Source organism: Ovis canadensis, chromosome 6, assembly GCF_042477335.2.
Source record: "Ovis canadensis isolate MfBH-ARS-UI-01 breed Bighorn chromosome 6, ARS-UI_OviCan_v2, whole genome shotgun sequence".
NCBI classification, from domain to species: Eukaryota; Metazoa; Chordata; class Mammalia; order Artiodactyla; family Bovidae; genus Ovis; species Ovis canadensis.
The window spans coordinates 73,764,591-73,781,751 of NC_091250.1; the positions used below are offsets into that span (position 1 = coordinate 73,764,591).

The following is a 17,161-nucleotide window of genomic DNA, read 5'->3' on the forward strand; positions in this document are numbered from 1 at the left end:
GTCTATTATTTCTTGCCTCCAAAAAAGTACAATTTTAGTTCATTTGTTTAATAGGCTCACAATGAAATAAGTGTAAATAAAAATGTGATAAATACTCTTAATGGCTTATTACTTTTTCAATCCAACATTTTTAAGAGGATTTAAGATAGACAACTTACATTAGGAAATTAAGCATTTTGTGGCTTATGCATGATTTCACAGCAGGAAAACAAACCCAGCTTTAGATAGAAGGCAATGGTGATGACCGTTCTATAAATTAGACATAACGTGGAATAGTGTTAGAGCCATTGGATGGAACAGAGAGTGTGTTGTCTGGTGGATGGTTGTGAGGCTCAGGTTGCCTGCACAGGCTTTTCATTGCATGTGTTAAGAATGCACTGAGTCCGATGAGGTCCACTTGTAGGGGAACTTAATGCAGCTCTTCATCACTGCTTTCATGGTGAGCCATTGGGATGTTCTCTGTGCGTGTCTGTAAGGTATTGGTTACAGTAATACTGCACAAGCAACATCATGTCTGCAGTTGGGAAAGGTACAAATTCTTGAACTATAAAGAGATTTCAGCTAAGAAATAGAAATTTGAAAATTGATGTCAAAAGAGACATTTAAATTGTGAAAGTGGTCATCACTCAGTCATGTCTGACTCTTTGCGACCCCATGAACTGTAGCCCTCCAGGCTCCTCTGTCCATAGGATTTTCCAGGCAAGAATACTGGAGTGGGTCGCCATTCCTGTTTCCAGAGGATCTTTCCGACCCAGGGGTTGAGCCTGGGTCTTCTTCATTGTAGGCAGGTTCGTTACCAATTGAGCCACCAGGGAAGCCCCTTTTGTAACTGTAGGGGTATCTATAGAAAGCATGAACTTACTGTTTCACCCTGGACAAATTATCTGGCTTCTCTGAGCCGTAGCTTTCTCTTCAGGCTGATACTTGCCTCCTGGAGTTGGCATCAGGATGAAAGAAGTCTGTCCATATGAAACACCTGACATGGTGCCCAGTGCTTGGTAGAGGAACTATTAATGGTCACTGTTACTACTGGCAATTAAAGATTAAAAGTTTTAATCTTCTTTTAAAGCACCTAGCCTTATAATACAGTGGTCAGGAATGTACGTGAAAGCCAGACTGCTTGGGTTCCAACCCTGGCTCTGACTGCTTCCTAGCTGTGTGGCCTTGGGCAAGGCTTGTAACCCTTGTTTCTCTTTAGAACTGAACAGTTAACCATACCTGCGTTTTAGGGTGGTTGAGAGGTAAATGAATTATATACATAAAACCTGCAGAACAATTTGGATCAGAGTAAGCACTATATGAAAGTTTGCTGTGGTTATCAATTATGTAGTCATTAATTCAGAAAAATATAAAATATTATACCTTACAAAGTAGGTGTCTTTGAAGATTTCCCCAGCTGCTGTGACTTCTTACTATTTAATGTAGCAGTATAACTTGTTCTATGTTTGTGGATCAGGTGTAGTTTTTCAATTCATAGTAAAACTTGAATTTTAAATTTAGTAATGTCATTGTTAATATCTGAATGAGCAGAGTTTTCTGATTAGGGCCTATGTTTAAATATAATTTTTTATTGAAAAATGGCCATTCTGGCTGTGGTATATGTATACAATGGAATACTTCTCAGTGATTAAAAAAGGATGAATTTTTGTCATTTGCTGCATCAAGAGATGGACTTGGAGGGTATTATGCTAAGTGGAATAAATCAGAGAAAGATGCAAACTGTATGTATAAACCAAAAAATACAATAAAGTGATAAATATAATAAGAAAAGGAGAGTCACAGAGAACAAACTTAGTGGTTCAGGGGGAGGTGGGATGAAGGGGAAGAGGATAAGGGATGCAAATTATTATGTATAAAATAAACTACAAGAATATATTGTATAACACAGGAAATATAGCCAGTACTTTGTATGAACTATAAATGGAGTATAACCTTTAAAAATTGTGAATCACTATATTATACACCTGTGACATATAATGTGTGTGTGCTCAGTTGTGTCCGACTCTACAGGCCCGTGGACTGTAGCCTGCCAAACTCCTCTGTCCTTGGGATTTCCCAGGCAAGAATACTGGAGTGGGTTGCCATGCCGTGATCCCAGGGGATCTCCTTGACCCAGGGATCGAAGCTGCGTCTCTTGCATTGGCAGGCAGATTCTTCACCACTGTACCACCTGGGAAGCCAACATATAATACTGTATAGCAACTATACTTCACTTCAAAAATAAAATAAATGAAAAGGAAAAAAGAAAACTGACCGTCCTGAAATGTCCTTTTGCCTCCTCAGATTATTCAGAGTTGGGAGACCTTCCCCCACGATCTCCACTAGAACCAGTTTGTGAAGATGGACCCTTTGGCCCTGTCCCAGAGGAAAAGAAAAGGACATCACGTGAACTTCGAGAGCTGTGGCAAAAGGCCATTCTGCAACAGATACTGCTGCTCAGGATGGAGAAGGAAAATCAAAAGCTGCAAGGTTGGTTTTCTTCTTTTAACGCTAAACTAGCCTGATGGTCGTTTACTTGGTCCTGACTCTAAAGTGAGACACATCAGACAGAGATGTGTTATTAAAAAGAAAGAAGCAAGGTACTCCAACATACATAAATATACATATTAAATGCCTGTGTTGCTTTTTTAAAGTAAAGTTAATGCCTTTTACTTTGGGGAGATCTAATGATAATTTCACCCATTGTATTAAGTTGAATCTTCTGAAAGGCATCCTTCAAATGTCAGCTTTAATTCTCTGAAAAGTGTCTTTTGTTTTCTTCTCTCTCTTGTCCCTGCTTCATCCTCTGCTGTAGTCTTTGCCTGGGTATCAGGTATGAACAGATCCAACATAAATCATTAAAGTTCATAACCTCACTGTGTACTTTTTCAGTGAGTTGCAGCTAACCTGAAAAGCAGAGAACTAGACTTGGGGTTAGCTGAGTTCTACCTGTATTGATACTCAGGTTTTACATAGACTGACTCGTTTAATCCTGGTGACAACTCCAGAAGTTACTTATTACTACTGCGTCTAATAGTAAGGTTCTGCACCCCTTGTGTCACCCGAGAACCCTGCTACGTTACTCCAGAAGGCCAGCTAGTATCCTGAAGAGAACACGGAGGCCCAGGGCAGCGCCAGGGTTATGTTAGTGCCAGACGGAGGCGTGAAGGCTGAAGTTTGCATTTTGTTCGTTTCCTGATTCCATCAGTCATTTGAATCGAGTATTATTTTCAGAGTAGCTGAGAAGCTATGTTTTATGCACCTGGTAGTATAACAGAAAGAACATGGGTCTTGGAGTACAGAGAGTTGTCTGAGTGTAAAATAGGGAGGATTTTGGTTGAGAAATCTGAACATACTCTTTAAAAGGGAGGCTTGCACATGCTGACCCCGTCCAGAGCAGTTTTGGAATTACTTCCTGTTTCGTTGAACTTGCTCCTTGACTGCAGATCATCTTTTATTGGAACATTTTTATAGAACTTAAAAGTTAAGGCAGCAAATCTGATGAATAAGGTTCGTTGTCCAAACGAGTATATCATCTCTGACCAAAGGCAAGGAGTCAAATACAGAGTGATAAGACCTTTCAATGAGAATAGTTGGACAGCTGGAACGGACTGTTGATGATGTCATGGCCTCTCCATACCCAGTACTGAAGCTGAGAAAGAACGCTCGTCCCATGAGGCTTCTGTGGAAAGAGATGCCGTGGTGAGGGGATTTTATAGCAGTGAATGCTAAGTTTTCTCCCAACTCTGTTTTTCTATCATTTTGTTGCCTGTTCTTGAAAGTAATTCTAAAAGCAGATGTCTAAAAGAGATTTGATAGTGATGGCATCGCTGAGTGTTCCATGAACTAAATGACAGCTTTGGAGCAGAGCACTTAGAGTCATTGGATGTTGGTTGGGACTTTTGTTAAAAAACTAAAAGGCAGTTACATTCATCATATAGCCCATAAACCTTGATGCTTATCCTATCCAGTCTTCTTGCAGATGGCAGCCTCAGGAACTCAGAACGTAGTTGTAAAATGCAAAGGATACTGGCTGGCTTCTTGGGAATGTTTCTTGGGAATTGTGACTGTACTTGATGATACAGAATCAGATTGCCACAGAGGCAAAGCTTTTGTGAAGCTGTGCAAGTGATGGCCAGGCCAGCTAGAATGGATGCGGAAGGGTTCCCTAAGGTACCTGGAATACCTTGCCGGGTGTTGCATTGAGTTCAGTAGCCCTTGCTAGCATCCTCATTTGCTGCTTCCTTATTTCATCCAGCAGAGTTCTGTCCTGTGTGGTCTCATATTGTTACTGTTTGAGTCTATTTCTTTCCTTAGCTCTATAAAGTCCAACTTAAAAGCATAATAAACTTCCTAAATATCATTTAGGAAGCATTGTGTCAGTGTGTACAGTACCTATATTGCTGAGGAAAATAATCACCAATAAGAGCCTGATCATGAATCATCTAAAAACATTTAATAGGTTTTCTTGGAGTTACATGAGGGGTACAGAACCTTATTATTAAATGCAAAAGCAAGATTTGACAAAAACCAGCCAGAAGTTCACTAGAGAGAACCATTCTATTCTTTTTTTTTTTTTTTTTTTTTGCAGCTGAGAGATACTCTTGCAGTTGATTAAGGGTTCAGGCTGAATTGCATGCTCTTTGGGAAAGAAATTAGAGGAACATATACAAGGAGTTTTTTCCCATGGTTAAGGCTTTTTCTTGGCTTTGGAATGCATGGATCAAATATTTATTACTATTCTTGGAGCATTACATCCAAGAAAGAATCAAACCCTGTCGTCTGAACCTACTTCACTTACTTGTTGACCATTGGAGGCTGACTTGTGCTTTCCTCCAACTCCCAGAGCTTGCTCAAACTCATGTCCTTTGAGTCGGTGATGCCATCTAACCATCCCATCCTCTGTCATCCCTGTCTCCTCCTGCCCTCAGTCCTTCCCAGCATCAGGGTCTTTTCCAGTGAGTCAGCTCTTCACATCAGGTGGCCAAAGTATTGGAGCTTCAGCTTCAGTGTCAGTCCTTCCAGTGATTATTCAGGGTTGCTTTCCATTAGGATTGACTGGTTTGATCTCCTTGCAGTCCAAGGGACTCTCAAGAGTCTTCTCCAACACCACAGTTTGAAAACATCAATCCTTCAGTGCTCAGCCTTCTTTATGGTTCAACTCTTACATCCATACATGACTGTTGGAAAAAACATAGCTTTGACTATATGGACCTTTGTCAGCAAAGTAATGTCTTTGCTTTTTAATACACTAAGTTTGTTACAGCTATTCCTCCAAGGGGCAAGCGTCTTTTAATTTTGTGGCTGCAGTCACTGTCTGCATTGATTTCGGAGCCCAAGAAAATGAAATCTAACTCCACATTTTCCCCATCTATTTGCCATGAAGTGATAGGACTGGATGCCATGTTCTTAGTTTTTTGAATGTTGAGTTTTAAGCCAACTTTTTCATTCTCCTCTTTCACGTTTATCAAGACATTCTTTAGTTCTTCTCTTTCTACCATTAAAGTGGTATCATCTGCATATCTGAAGTTACTGATATTTCTCCCAGCAGTCTTGATTCCAGCTTGTGCTTCATCCAGCCCAGCATTTCTCGTGATGTACTCTGCATGGAAGTTAAATTGGCAGGGTGACAGTATACAGCCTTGATGTACTCCTTTCCCAGTTTGGAGCCAGTCTGTTATTCCATGTCCAGTGCTAACTGTTGCTTCTTGTTCTGCTTACAGGTTTCTCAGGAGGCAGGTAATGTGGTCTCGTATTCCCATCTCATTAAGAATATTCCACAGTTTGTTCTTTTGTCCTTTCCACTGTGTGATCCACACAGTCAAAGGTTTTAGCATAGTCAGTGAAGCAGAAGTAGATGTTTTTTGGAATTCCCTTGCTTTCTGTATGATCCAATGTATGTTGGCAATTTGATCTCTGATTCCTCTTCCTTTTCTAAATCCAGCTTGTACATCTGGAGGTTTTCACTTCATGTACTGTTGAAGCCTAGCTTGAAGGATTTTGAACATCCTCTTGCTAGCATGTGAAATGAGTGCAATTGTACAATAGTTTGAACATACTTTGGCATTGCCTTTCTTTGGGATTGGGAAGAAAACTGACCTTTTCCAGTCCTGTGGCCACTGCTGAGTTTTCCAAATTTGCTGGCATAATGAGTGTAGCACTTTAACAGCACCATCCTTTAGGATCTGAAGTAACTCAGCTGGAATTCCATCACCTCCACTAGCTTTAGCTTTGTTCATAGTAATGCTTCCTAACACCCAGTTGACTTCACACTCCAGGATGTCTGACTCTGCAAATCATCGTGGTTATCTGCATAATGGTAACACAGAGAAGTTTGAGTTTTAATTGAATTATAATTGAAGATATTTTTAAAAGTTTTTTTTTCCTGGTTACATACCGCATGTTTATTATAAAAAAGTTAGATAGTGTAGTTTTTCTAAAATTTCTACAAGTTTGGGTGTCATTTAATAACTCAGCCTCCCAGCCCCTTAGCCTTCCTTCCCTTCCTAAGCTTTCAAGAGATGGCAGCACTCTGAGCAGCATCTTGTCTGTGAAGTTCCGTTCAGTTCAGTTGCTCAGTCATGTCCGACTCTTTGTGACCCCATGGACTGTGGCACGCCAGGCTTCCCTGTCCATCATCAACTCCCTGAGCTTACTCAAACTCATGTCCATTGAGTTGGTGGTGCCATCCAACCGTCTCATCCTCTGTCATCCCCTTCTTCTCCCACCTTCAGTCTTTGCCAGCATCAGGGTCTTTTCAGATGAGTCAGTTCTTCACATCAAGTGGCCAAAGTACTAGAGTTTAAGCTTCAGCATCAGTCCTTCCAATGAATAGTCAGGACTGATTTCCTTTAGGATGGACGGGTTGGATGTCCTTGCTGTCCAAGGGACTCTCAAGAGTTTTCTCCAACACAATTCAAAAGCATCAATTCTTCAGCCCTCAGCTTTCTTTATGGTCCAACTCTCACATCCATACATGACTATTGGGAAAACTGTAGCTTTGACTAGATGGACCTTTGTTGGCAAAGTAATGTCTCTGCCTTTTAATATGCTCTCTAAAATGGTCATAACTTTTCTTCCAAGGAGCAAGTATCTTTTAATTTCATGGCTGCAGTCACCATCTGCATTGATTTTGGAGCCCCCCAAAATAAAGTCTCTCACTGTTTCCATTGTTTCCCCATCTATTTGCCATGAAGTGATGGGACCAGATGCCATGATCTTAGTTTTCTGAATGTTGGTGAAGGCAGGGAAGCCTGGCATGCTGTAGTCCACAGGGTCAGAAAGAGTCAGACACAACTGAGAGACTGAACAACTAAGTGTATTTCATCTCACTAAATCTTTACAGGAGCGACTCAAGGAAACAGTGGTAATTTCCTATTTTAAAAATAATTCAGGGTGCAAAAATCTGTGCCCAGCACATCCTACTCTGCTGCCCTGGACAAAGTAATGAACCTGCTCAACCTCGGTCTTCTCCAGAATTAAGATTTGGGGCTAGGGAGTGTGTGTTTATGGGGTCAGGGGAGAGCAAACTTATTTGAGGTGCACACCGACTTATCAGTGTCTCTGGGACTAAGAAGAACTCTTTGCTAATAAACTGAACAACTGAGATGAAATGGACAAACTTACTGACAGATGCAATTTATCAAAACTGAAATAAGGAAAAAAAAAGTCTGAATGGCCCTATATCTGTTAAAGAGATAAACTTTGTATTAAAAATCTTTCACAGAAAGAAAACTCTAGGTCCAAACAGCTCCACTGGGTTCTATAAAATATTTAAGGCTCCAAATTGATACATCCCTAGAAAACAATGTGTCATTCATCACAGCAAGTTCTGCAGTGTGGTAGAAATCAGTAGAGAAAGGCGGGGGGCTTAGGCCCACTATGCCTTCTGCTTGGGCCTTGGGTGTTGAGCCCAGTCTTCTCATTCAAAAAAAAACCCTTTCTCAGATTCATGTTGATGTATGGCAGAAACTAACATGAAATTGTAAAGCAATTATCTGTCAATTAATAAATAAAAATGTTGTTTTAAATATTATTGAAGAAACATTAAAAAAACCCTACCTAGAGTGTTGTTAACATTAAATGTTGCTAAATATAAAGTACTGAAGACGTATAGTATTCGTTTATTATTGTCATAAGACAAGTTTAGCAGCTCTGCAGAAGCCTGTATACTGGCCCCTGCTTGGCTATGTCTCCTACCTGCTTTCCCAATAAACTCCCAGTCCAGATGGGGGATGTGCTGTGGAATGGGTGGGGGACTGACAGCATTGCCCTTGTGATCTGAATAGGAATCAGTGGTTTGGTGGGAGTAAGGCCGTCAGCTTTAGTCCTTCTTAGAGTGCTCAGTTACGTTCCTTTTCTTCTGTTGATCCCCCTACCTCCAGTTTGGTGATTCAGGTAGAATTCTTCCTAATGGACCTGTAAGCTGAAAAAGGTAGGAAGTAGTAACTGTCTTCTTGTATTTGAGAAGATGCCATGTGAAAAAGGTAGATTTATTCTGTTCAGCCCCAGGCAGCAGAAACTTGAGGAAGGGTAGACGTTGTCAATACTTAAAGGTTTGGCTCCAAGTAAGAAGGAACTGTCCTCTGAGAGCCTCTCCTAGTTAAGGTGAAAGTGAAAGTAAAGTCGCTCAGTCGTGTCTGACTCTTTGCGACCCCATGGACTGTAGCCTACGACACTCCTCCGTCCATGGGATTTTCGAGGCAAGAATACTGGAGTGGGTTGCCATTTCCTTCTCCAGGGGATCTTCCCAAGCCAGGGATAGAACCCAGGTCTCCTGCATTGTAGGAAGACACTTTACCATCTGAGCCACCACGGAAGTCCAGTTTAGGTAAAGTTTTGTTGAAATCTAATCCTGCAGGCACTAGGAATTCTAACACACAGTTCTTCCCTTTGATAGGTTTACAGTTAGTAGGGTAGCTATGGAGATGGATAGGATTGGATAGGTATAGTATATTTTAGCAGTAGAGCCAACAAAATCCATCGGGGATGAAGGAATAAGAGGGATCAGGGATGCCTCCTGGGTATATAGCTTTTTCTGTGATAAGGAAGCTGGGGTGGGGCGGGAACCGGTCTTCACCTTGGACCTGTTAAGCTGGCTGCAAGTGTCTCAGTGGTGGTGATAAGCAGGCAGCCTTGCTGTGAGACAGGAGACACATAGCTATAACTCACTAATGTGCTCTTAAATTGTCTGTTCTAGCCTCTGAGAATGATTTGCTGAACAAGCGCCTAAAGCTTGATTATGAAGAAATCACTCCTTGTCTTAAAGAAGTGACTACAGTGTGGGAAAAGATCCTTAGCACTCCAGGAAGATCAAAAATTAAGTTTGACATGGAAAAAATGCACTCGGCTGTTGGCCAAGGTAAGCCTAACTGGGAATCAGTCCAGTTGGCCTCACCCCTCGTTGATGGCTAGGGAGAAGTATGGAATAAAAAAAATTTTTTAGGTTCAATTTCAGTGGCCGTCTCTCTCCTATTTATCATGTGTTTACCTAATCTGTTTCCAGATGTCTTCATCACAATTTCTCTTAAACTACAATTTCTCTTCATTACGATTTCTCTTAATTAAGAAAACAGGAAGAAGAAAAAGGTACACCTCAGGGCATAGTTACCTACAAGCTGTATAATGATGTGATGATACACAGAGTTAAATAGTAAACCGACAACAAGTTGTGTCCCTTCTGTCTGGGTGCTCTCAGGTCACAGTGTCCAGCCCAGACTTCAGGCAGGTAGACTCGGGTTGGGATTGGGCTTCTACCAGTACTTTGCAGAGTGATCTTAGGCAAATGGCTTAACCTCTCAGAGCCTCACTTGACACGTGTGTGAGATGTGCGTGACAACAGTGGCTGTAGTGAGGAGCTGCTGCAGGTGTGTGCTCTGCTGAAAGGCTGTGGCGTGTTGGCAGCCTGTGTTTTCAGTGTGATCTGCTGACTGTGTGCTGGTCTGGACAGTTGCTTATCCAAGGTAAGTGCGGAACTTGAGACTCAGCATCTAGAAACTTCCCCCATGATTTGACAGTGATCCTAGTGGAAAAAAGTGGTCTTGTATATTTTGTCAGTCTTATTTTTTTCTATTGCTAATTCACTGTATTTTATCAAAGTATCAGTCTGTAAGGATTGGAACATTTAAAAAGAAAAAACTGGTCCTTCATTGGAACATTTCAAAAGAAAAACTGGAGGTACTTTGACTTCCATTTTAGAGCTTATTGATTCTTCTTCAGTGATTGTTAGTGTTCCAGTAACACAAAACTATTTATTTTAAAATGTGTGTTAATATCTGCTGGCAAGATGGGAAGTTTCCTGGGTCTAACTTAGTTCTAGTGCTCCTGAAGTCTTGGCAGTCTGGGCGTGAATAACCAGGTGGTTGGAATAAAGGTGGTAAATCTCATCTTCTGGCTGCGTCAGCAGTTCAGTAAACCAAGTTGCACATGCATTATTTGTCTCTGCGAGTAAATGGAGCAAAGCAGCTTTTCTAATACGGTCTCTCTATTAGGTATTATCTAACCTTTATCTGAGTTTTGACCGCTTAAGTTTATATATGAGTTACCACTAGTTATAACTTTCCCATTTATATGCTTAAGGAGACTTGGACCTAGAGATGTTGAGTTATGGGCCCAGGACCACAGAGTAGGTTGCATCCCAGGCTGCTAGAGTTCTGTCCACCACTGATGCTGCCCAAGGTTGAATGAGGCCTCGGCCGTGCTGTTATGGGTGCTGAGGACTCAGGTCTTGTATTGGCCACAGTGGCCTGTGGCAGTTGTCCTCATCTTTCTGGCCTCTGGCTTCCAGAATGAGAGGTGTGGACACCACAGAGGATCTCACAGCTTTCTTCCAGCTCTTATATTCTTTGTGCATTAATGGTTGCTCGAGGCTTACCATTGCACCACCTGTCCCCAGATTGCCATTTTGAAAAAAGAAAGCAGAGAAAAGAATGAGTCCTGTCTTTCCCTTGTCACTGTTGACTAGATGGTAGTCTTCAGGTGGCTCTACTTTTGCATAGGTAAATTGTATGGTTCTGTGACAGCAGTCCAAATGTTTGAGCTTCTTAGGAGCCTGGCACTTGGACATATAGTGGTTTTCATCATGCGTTTACAAGAGGAACCAAATAGAAGTACTCTAGGCACTTGGTCAGGAAGAGCCCCTGGAGAAGGGCATGGCAACCCACTCCAGTATTCTTGCCTGGAAAATTCCATGGACAGAGGAACCTGGTGTGCTACAGTCCATGGGGTCGCAAAGAGTCGGACACGACTGAGCTCAGCACAGTGTCTGGAACCTACATGATGAAGCTGACTATAGGGGATTGGACAGTTTATACTCGGGTGAGCTGCCACATCACTTTCTGTGCCAGGAACTTTGTATCACTAATTGTAAAGGGATTATTACTATTCCTTTTACCAACTGTAGAAGGAAATTGTTATTTGTCAGTTATTCAGCTGGTTTCAACATATAAGATCTGACACCTCTAAACAGATGACCACAGTCCACCTCCTAACTCAGAGTTATTATAAAAAGAGATCAAATCAGAACTTCACCTTGAATCTCTGAAGAAGAGGCCGAGTCACTTACAAACCCTTGAAATAAAAACATGCCCTGTACGGGTAACAAGGCCTTTCTTCTTGATGATCTAAAGACCCCTAAGTGGCAGAAGTAGAGAGATTCATAAATGTCCCAAGTTAAAGTTGGATCAGGATGGTGGGATTTTAGGGTGTCAACTTGGTACGAGGAGGAAGAATTATAGGGAATTTTAAATAATTCAAAGTTTACTTTGGCTTTAAATGATTTATCCAAAGGTGGCAAGGTAGAGTTTTAGAACCTGGACCACACTTTTCTAGGAGTGGCATTGCAGAGAGTTAGAGAGGCTTCCTGAGCAGCTGGCAGTGTGAGATAGGTGCAGTCTCTTCGTGCCTTTGCCCCAGCACTGCCACGTGTAGAAACCCATTCTAGAAATTAATCAGTAAAAATATATGGCAGTGGGAAGAGCGTTGACCATGGTGTCATTTAATGACTGAACAACCCAACCACATGGCCACACCCTGGTCATATTCCTTGCAAATAGCACAGTAGCTTTGTATTAACTGATGTAGAAGATGTCTGCGGTAAGTTGTTGAGAAAGGAGAGCGGGGCCTCATGTGCCGCTCTGTGTCTCCGTCACTGTGTGTGGCGTGTTTGCAGATGCCCGAGTTGCAGGGAGGACAGCCATATATCCGGGTTGCCCAGCATGCTCTTGCTTTTCCACCTGTCCAAGTACAATAATTGATAGCCTTCCTCCCCTTCACTGTCAAAAGCTTCCTGCTTTGGGTGGTGAATTGTGTGTTACCTCTAGTAAGGGGTGGTTTTTCACTTTCTTCCTTATCTCTCTTTATTTTCAGAAGATTGTCCCCCTCCCCCATATAAATAATGAGCAGTAAAGGCAGTAAAAATTTAAAAGTATTTACATATGGAAGGAGGGTGGCCTCCTGCCTGCAGGCCCTGGTCCGTTGCCAGCATTCTCTCTGGGGTCAGGAGTAGAGGCAAAACCGAGCATGGGGCAAGGTGTTGAAGATCATTCTTACCAAAAACATTGGCACCAGTTTGCATGACCCTTTGTTTCTAAATCATACAATGTAAGCTTTCCCTTAAACTCCAGAGTATGTGGCACTGTCAGTGACAGCCAATACTTGTTTCCTCCCCCAAATAAAAGTTTGATAAGATAATGGGAATGATTTAGTAATAAGGGGAAATTGGTCCTCTCATAACTTGGGATATTTCCCAGTTTGACAGGATATTTTGTTGAAAGCCCCACTATTAATCATTTAACATGCTATTTTTCAGCCTATGGTCTGAAATACGAGGTTTATACGTGTCTATACTCACCTCTCCCCTTGAGAAACATCTAAGCAGGAATAGTAGGGAGAAAAGAAACAGAATAATATAAAAAGGCAGATAACAGAATACATTAGTTTTCTGTTGCTGCCATAGCACATGATAACAAAATTGGTGGCTGAAACAACAGAAAGTCTTCTCTCAGTGCTGGGAGCCAGATGTCTGAAGTCGGGTGTGGGCAGGCTGCACTCAGCCCCTTCAGGCTCCTGGTGGCCGTCAGCATTGCTTGCTTGTGGCCACAACACTTTGTCTCGGCCTCCATGGACATGGCATCTCCTCCTCTTGTCTTCTGAAAATATTGGATATAGGGACCACCTGGATAATGATCACCCAGGATGATCTTATTTCAAGGTCTTTGCCTAACTTAATTATATCTGCAAAGACCCTTTTCCCGAATAAGGTAACAATCATAGTTTCTGGTGATCAGGATGTGGACATACCTTTTTGGAGGTCACCATTCAACCTCCTTCACAGGGTCATCCAGTTAACTCTTGAGATAAACATTCAGAGGGTAGGATGTGGTCACAATAAGTGTGGTCATGTTTTTCTCCCACTGTGTAAAACCAAATCACTGACTATACTGTAAGTATTTCCAGGAGATGGCTGAGCAGCGCTTTCTAGAGTTCCTGTGGGTCTGTTATAAATGAAATTGACTCTCTGGTTCAGATCCACAAATGATGATTTTATTATTAATTGCCAGGTAGGAACATAAAATATTCTCCCCATCATCCTTGTGAGTAGCAGCTTGTCCAGCAGAGAGAACTTTAAGAGAAAATGGCGGTCACCGTCCCTAGGCTGCCACCAACCCACTGGGGCATCTCTGCTCAGCAGGGGGCCTCTGTTTCCTCCTCCTCACCATGTGGAATATTGTCGCGTTCCCCACAGTAGGTTGTGGGGATGACGTGCAGTGTGTGGACCAGCGACAGCACCTGGTCACCTCCTGGGGAGGGTAACTGCTGCTCTTTCATGGAGTAGCACCTGCTCTGAGAGATGGCTGGGTGGACTGGTGAGTAGCCTTCCTGGGTAGGTCCCTGAGGGGCAGGGAAGGCTACACGGTCCTCACATGCTTTTTCTGGATAGAAAAATTAATCCCTGAGTCAGAGGCTCCCTTCCTCTGAAGAGCTCTCCTCTCAGGAATGAGTAGGGTTTGGTGTCTTATCCTGCTATTTTCTTGGTCTTCGCATTTCCACATCTGGGCCTTGAAACAGCGGAGTCATGAACACAAGAATTTGATTTAGAACAGTCACTTTTTCTGATGAGCCCTCATTGACTTTAAGAGAACTTCTCTTAGACGGCGTTTTAGCAGCACTCAGTATTCAGCTCAGTCACATCTAAAACATCAGGAAGAGGCTCCCAGGTAATTTTTCTTGCTTTCAGGTCCACATTGAATGCCTACCAGGGCACGTTCATGCCGACTATCCCGTCTAGCATCTGACCGCTTCCTCCAGCCCACCCTTGTAGAAGGATGTCCAGTCAGTATTCCAGAATCTCAGCTTTGATTCAGCTACTCCTTCCCCAGCTTCAAAACATTTGGTGACTCCTTTCAGCTGCCACATAAAGTGCAGGTCCCTTGCCCTCAGTTTGACCTCTAGTGAAGCCCTGTCTAGCCTGACTGCCACCTGTCTGCTCCTCCCTCACGGTGTCCTCGGAGGCCCAGGCAAACGCTAGCAGTTCCCTTCCTCTGACTCGACTTCTCTCTTCTTTTGCTCTTGAGTCTTGGCACCAGTGAAGGAATCCAGGAAACCTTCATCTCCTTCTTCCACACTCGCTTGTTTGCTTCTGTCCCTTCTCTGAGATCACATTTTGCAGTGTCGTTTCACACGCTTGCAGTTACTTCCTGAGGACAGTGTTAATTGGTACAGATCAGCCCTGGGATTTCTTTGGAAGGAATGATGCTAAAGCTGAAACTCCAGTACTTTGGCCACCTCATGCAAAGAGTTGACTCATTGGAAAAGACTGATGCTGGGAGGGATTGGGGGCAGGAGGAGAAGGGGATGACAGAGGATGAGATGGCTGGATGGCATCACTGACTCGATGGATGTGAGTCTGAGTGAACTCCGGGAGCTAGTGATGGACAGGGAGGCCTGGCGTGCTGCAATTCATGGGGTCACAAAGAGCCGGACACGACTGAGCGACTGAACTGAACTGAAGGATTCTCATGTCTTTCATCAGTTCATTGCAGAGTTTGGCACAGTCCACCAGAGTCCAAACATAGTACATATATACTTGAAAGGTAGGAGGGTGTCAGGGAGGTAAGGGAAGAATGGCAAGGGGTGTGGAGGAAGGAAGGGACCAAATAGGACGGAATTTTGGTGGTTTTATTTCCATTTCTGTGCCGTTAATTCATAATGGAACAAGAAGCTGAATCAGTAGAATGAGACACAACTCATTTCATCACTTAGCTGTATTCTGTACATGAAGTCTGTCTTTTTCCCACCCCTCCTCTTGAAGGTGTGCCACGACACCACCGGGGTGAAATCTGGAAATTCTTGGCGGAGCAGTACCACCTGAAGCACCCGTTTCCCTGCAAACAGCAGCCCAAGGACACGCCCTACAAAGAGCTCTTAAAGCAGCTCACCTCCCAGCAGCACGCCATTCTCATCGACCTTGGTAAGCCTGCAGTCAACGTGACGTGGAGATGGAAGCCGTACTCTCTCGGGAAATCTGAAGAGGCCATCTGGGTTATTGAGTGGTCTGCCTTTAGGCTTAGCGATCACAGTTTACTGCTAAGATTTTCAAATAAAAGAGCCCTGAAGTCATCACAAATGTCTTCTCAGGTATAAAAACCTCCCCCTGTGCCTGGTGGCTTGTTCGCTCTGGGGTGAGGCAGGCAGCCACCATGCAGGCCCTGGTTTCCCCCAGGGTTCAGTTCAGTGACTTGGAGGTTGATAGGAGGGGTTATCGTCAACCGAACACACAGCCTGGAAACGCAAGTGTCAGAGCCAAGGCTGCATTTAGTTACAGGAGCTACCCTAGTCTCTGTGGTTTACAAACAGGATTTATTAGAAAAATTTAGAAAAAAAATCTAGAAAGCAATTTGTGAGACCCTCACTTTACAGGGTCATCCAGTCAACTCTGAGATAAACATTCAGAGGGTAGGATGTGGTCACAGTAAGTGTGGTCGTGCATTTACCAAATCACTGACTATACTATAAGTATTTCCAGGAGACGGCTGAGCAGCGCATCCTTCCTGCCTCTGCTCCCCCCTGGGGCCTCCGTCCCTGCAGGCAGCAGGGCTCCTGGGGAACTCCTTGCGCTCCAGGCCTAGCTGCTTCTAGAGCACATGGTCCTGCGTGCTCTTGCCCTGGGGCTCCCCAGGCCGGGTCAGGGCCCCCATCACGGCCCAACTCACTGAGGTTCCTTAGCACAGAGGCCAGGGGGAGGCAGGACCTTTCCCTCCAGTTGACATGAACCGGGCTGGGCAGTACCGAGGCTTCTCTATCCAACCTCACTGCAGTTCATCAGGGTCGGCTTCATAAGTGTTCCCCTTCAGGCCTAAGTCTGAATGTCATCTCTGAGACTCTGTCCCCAAGGTAGCCTCTTCTCCCACCTTCAGGCTGGGTCAGGTGCCTCTGCTTAGCCTTTGTCCTACCCTCTACACTCTGCTCAGCAGACTCATGTAGTAGTATTACAGTTACCATCATTATTAATGTTAATACTTAACTTTCCCTTGGACCGAATGTTGGGGGAAGTTACTTATACTGCTTCCTTCAGTCCTCACAGTGCAATCAGGGACATGTCCCTCCTCCTGCCCTTGTTTGGAGTTGAGGACGCTGAAATGCGGAGAGGTTAGGTGACCTGCGCCACATAGCAGAGCTGGTGCACCGCTGAGCGCTGGGGCTGCAGGCCTCTGCTCCTAGCCCGCACTGCACTCAGCTAGGTGGCAATGCCTTTATGGCCTTTCTCCCCAGTGGGCTGCAGGCCTCCCGCTGTGGGCTGGCCTGGGGCCGTTGTACGCCAGCTCCTCGGACAGAGCATATCACATAGTAGAGCTCAGTTAAGTCTCTTGATGTTGACTGAGGCGTGGTGCTGGCCTCCCAATCTCCCGTGACCCTCACCGCAGCCTTGGGAAATTGACCCCGAACCCTCTCTAAGAAATGAGGATGGTCTCCAAGGCACAGAGAGGTCAAGTGTTGAGCACAGTCACACAGCTTCCTGCCAGGACCTAAACCCGCTCTGGCTCTGGGCTGCAGTGGACCCCTCCATCCCTCAGGCCCTCTGCCCAGGAGTCCCACACGCTCCTAGGAGCCCCACGCTAGCTGGGTGGAGGGTGATGCTGCCAGGCCGTGATTGTAACTTGGGGACAGTGAGCATGCAAGGCCT

General features: G+C 44.0%; 1 protein-coding gene across 18 annotated transcripts in view; it reads left to right on the forward strand.

Moving 5' to 3' along the window:
• The window catches only part of TBC1D1 (TBC1 domain family member 1), a 228,057-nt gene that overhangs the window by 175,254 nt on the left and 35,642 nt on the right, over positions 1-17,161 (forward strand). For all 18 annotated transcript variants that reach the window (XM_069593832.1, XM_069593834.1, XM_069593836.1 and 15 more), the window contains 3 exons: positions 2,284-2,469; positions 9,179-9,340; positions 15,290-15,448. In XM_069593832.1, the coding sequence (XP_069449933.1) occupies positions 2,284-2,469; positions 9,179-9,340; positions 15,290-15,448 (507 nt within the window). The remainder of the gene's footprint in view (positions 1-2,283; positions 2,470-9,178; positions 9,341-15,289; positions 15,449-17,161) is intronic.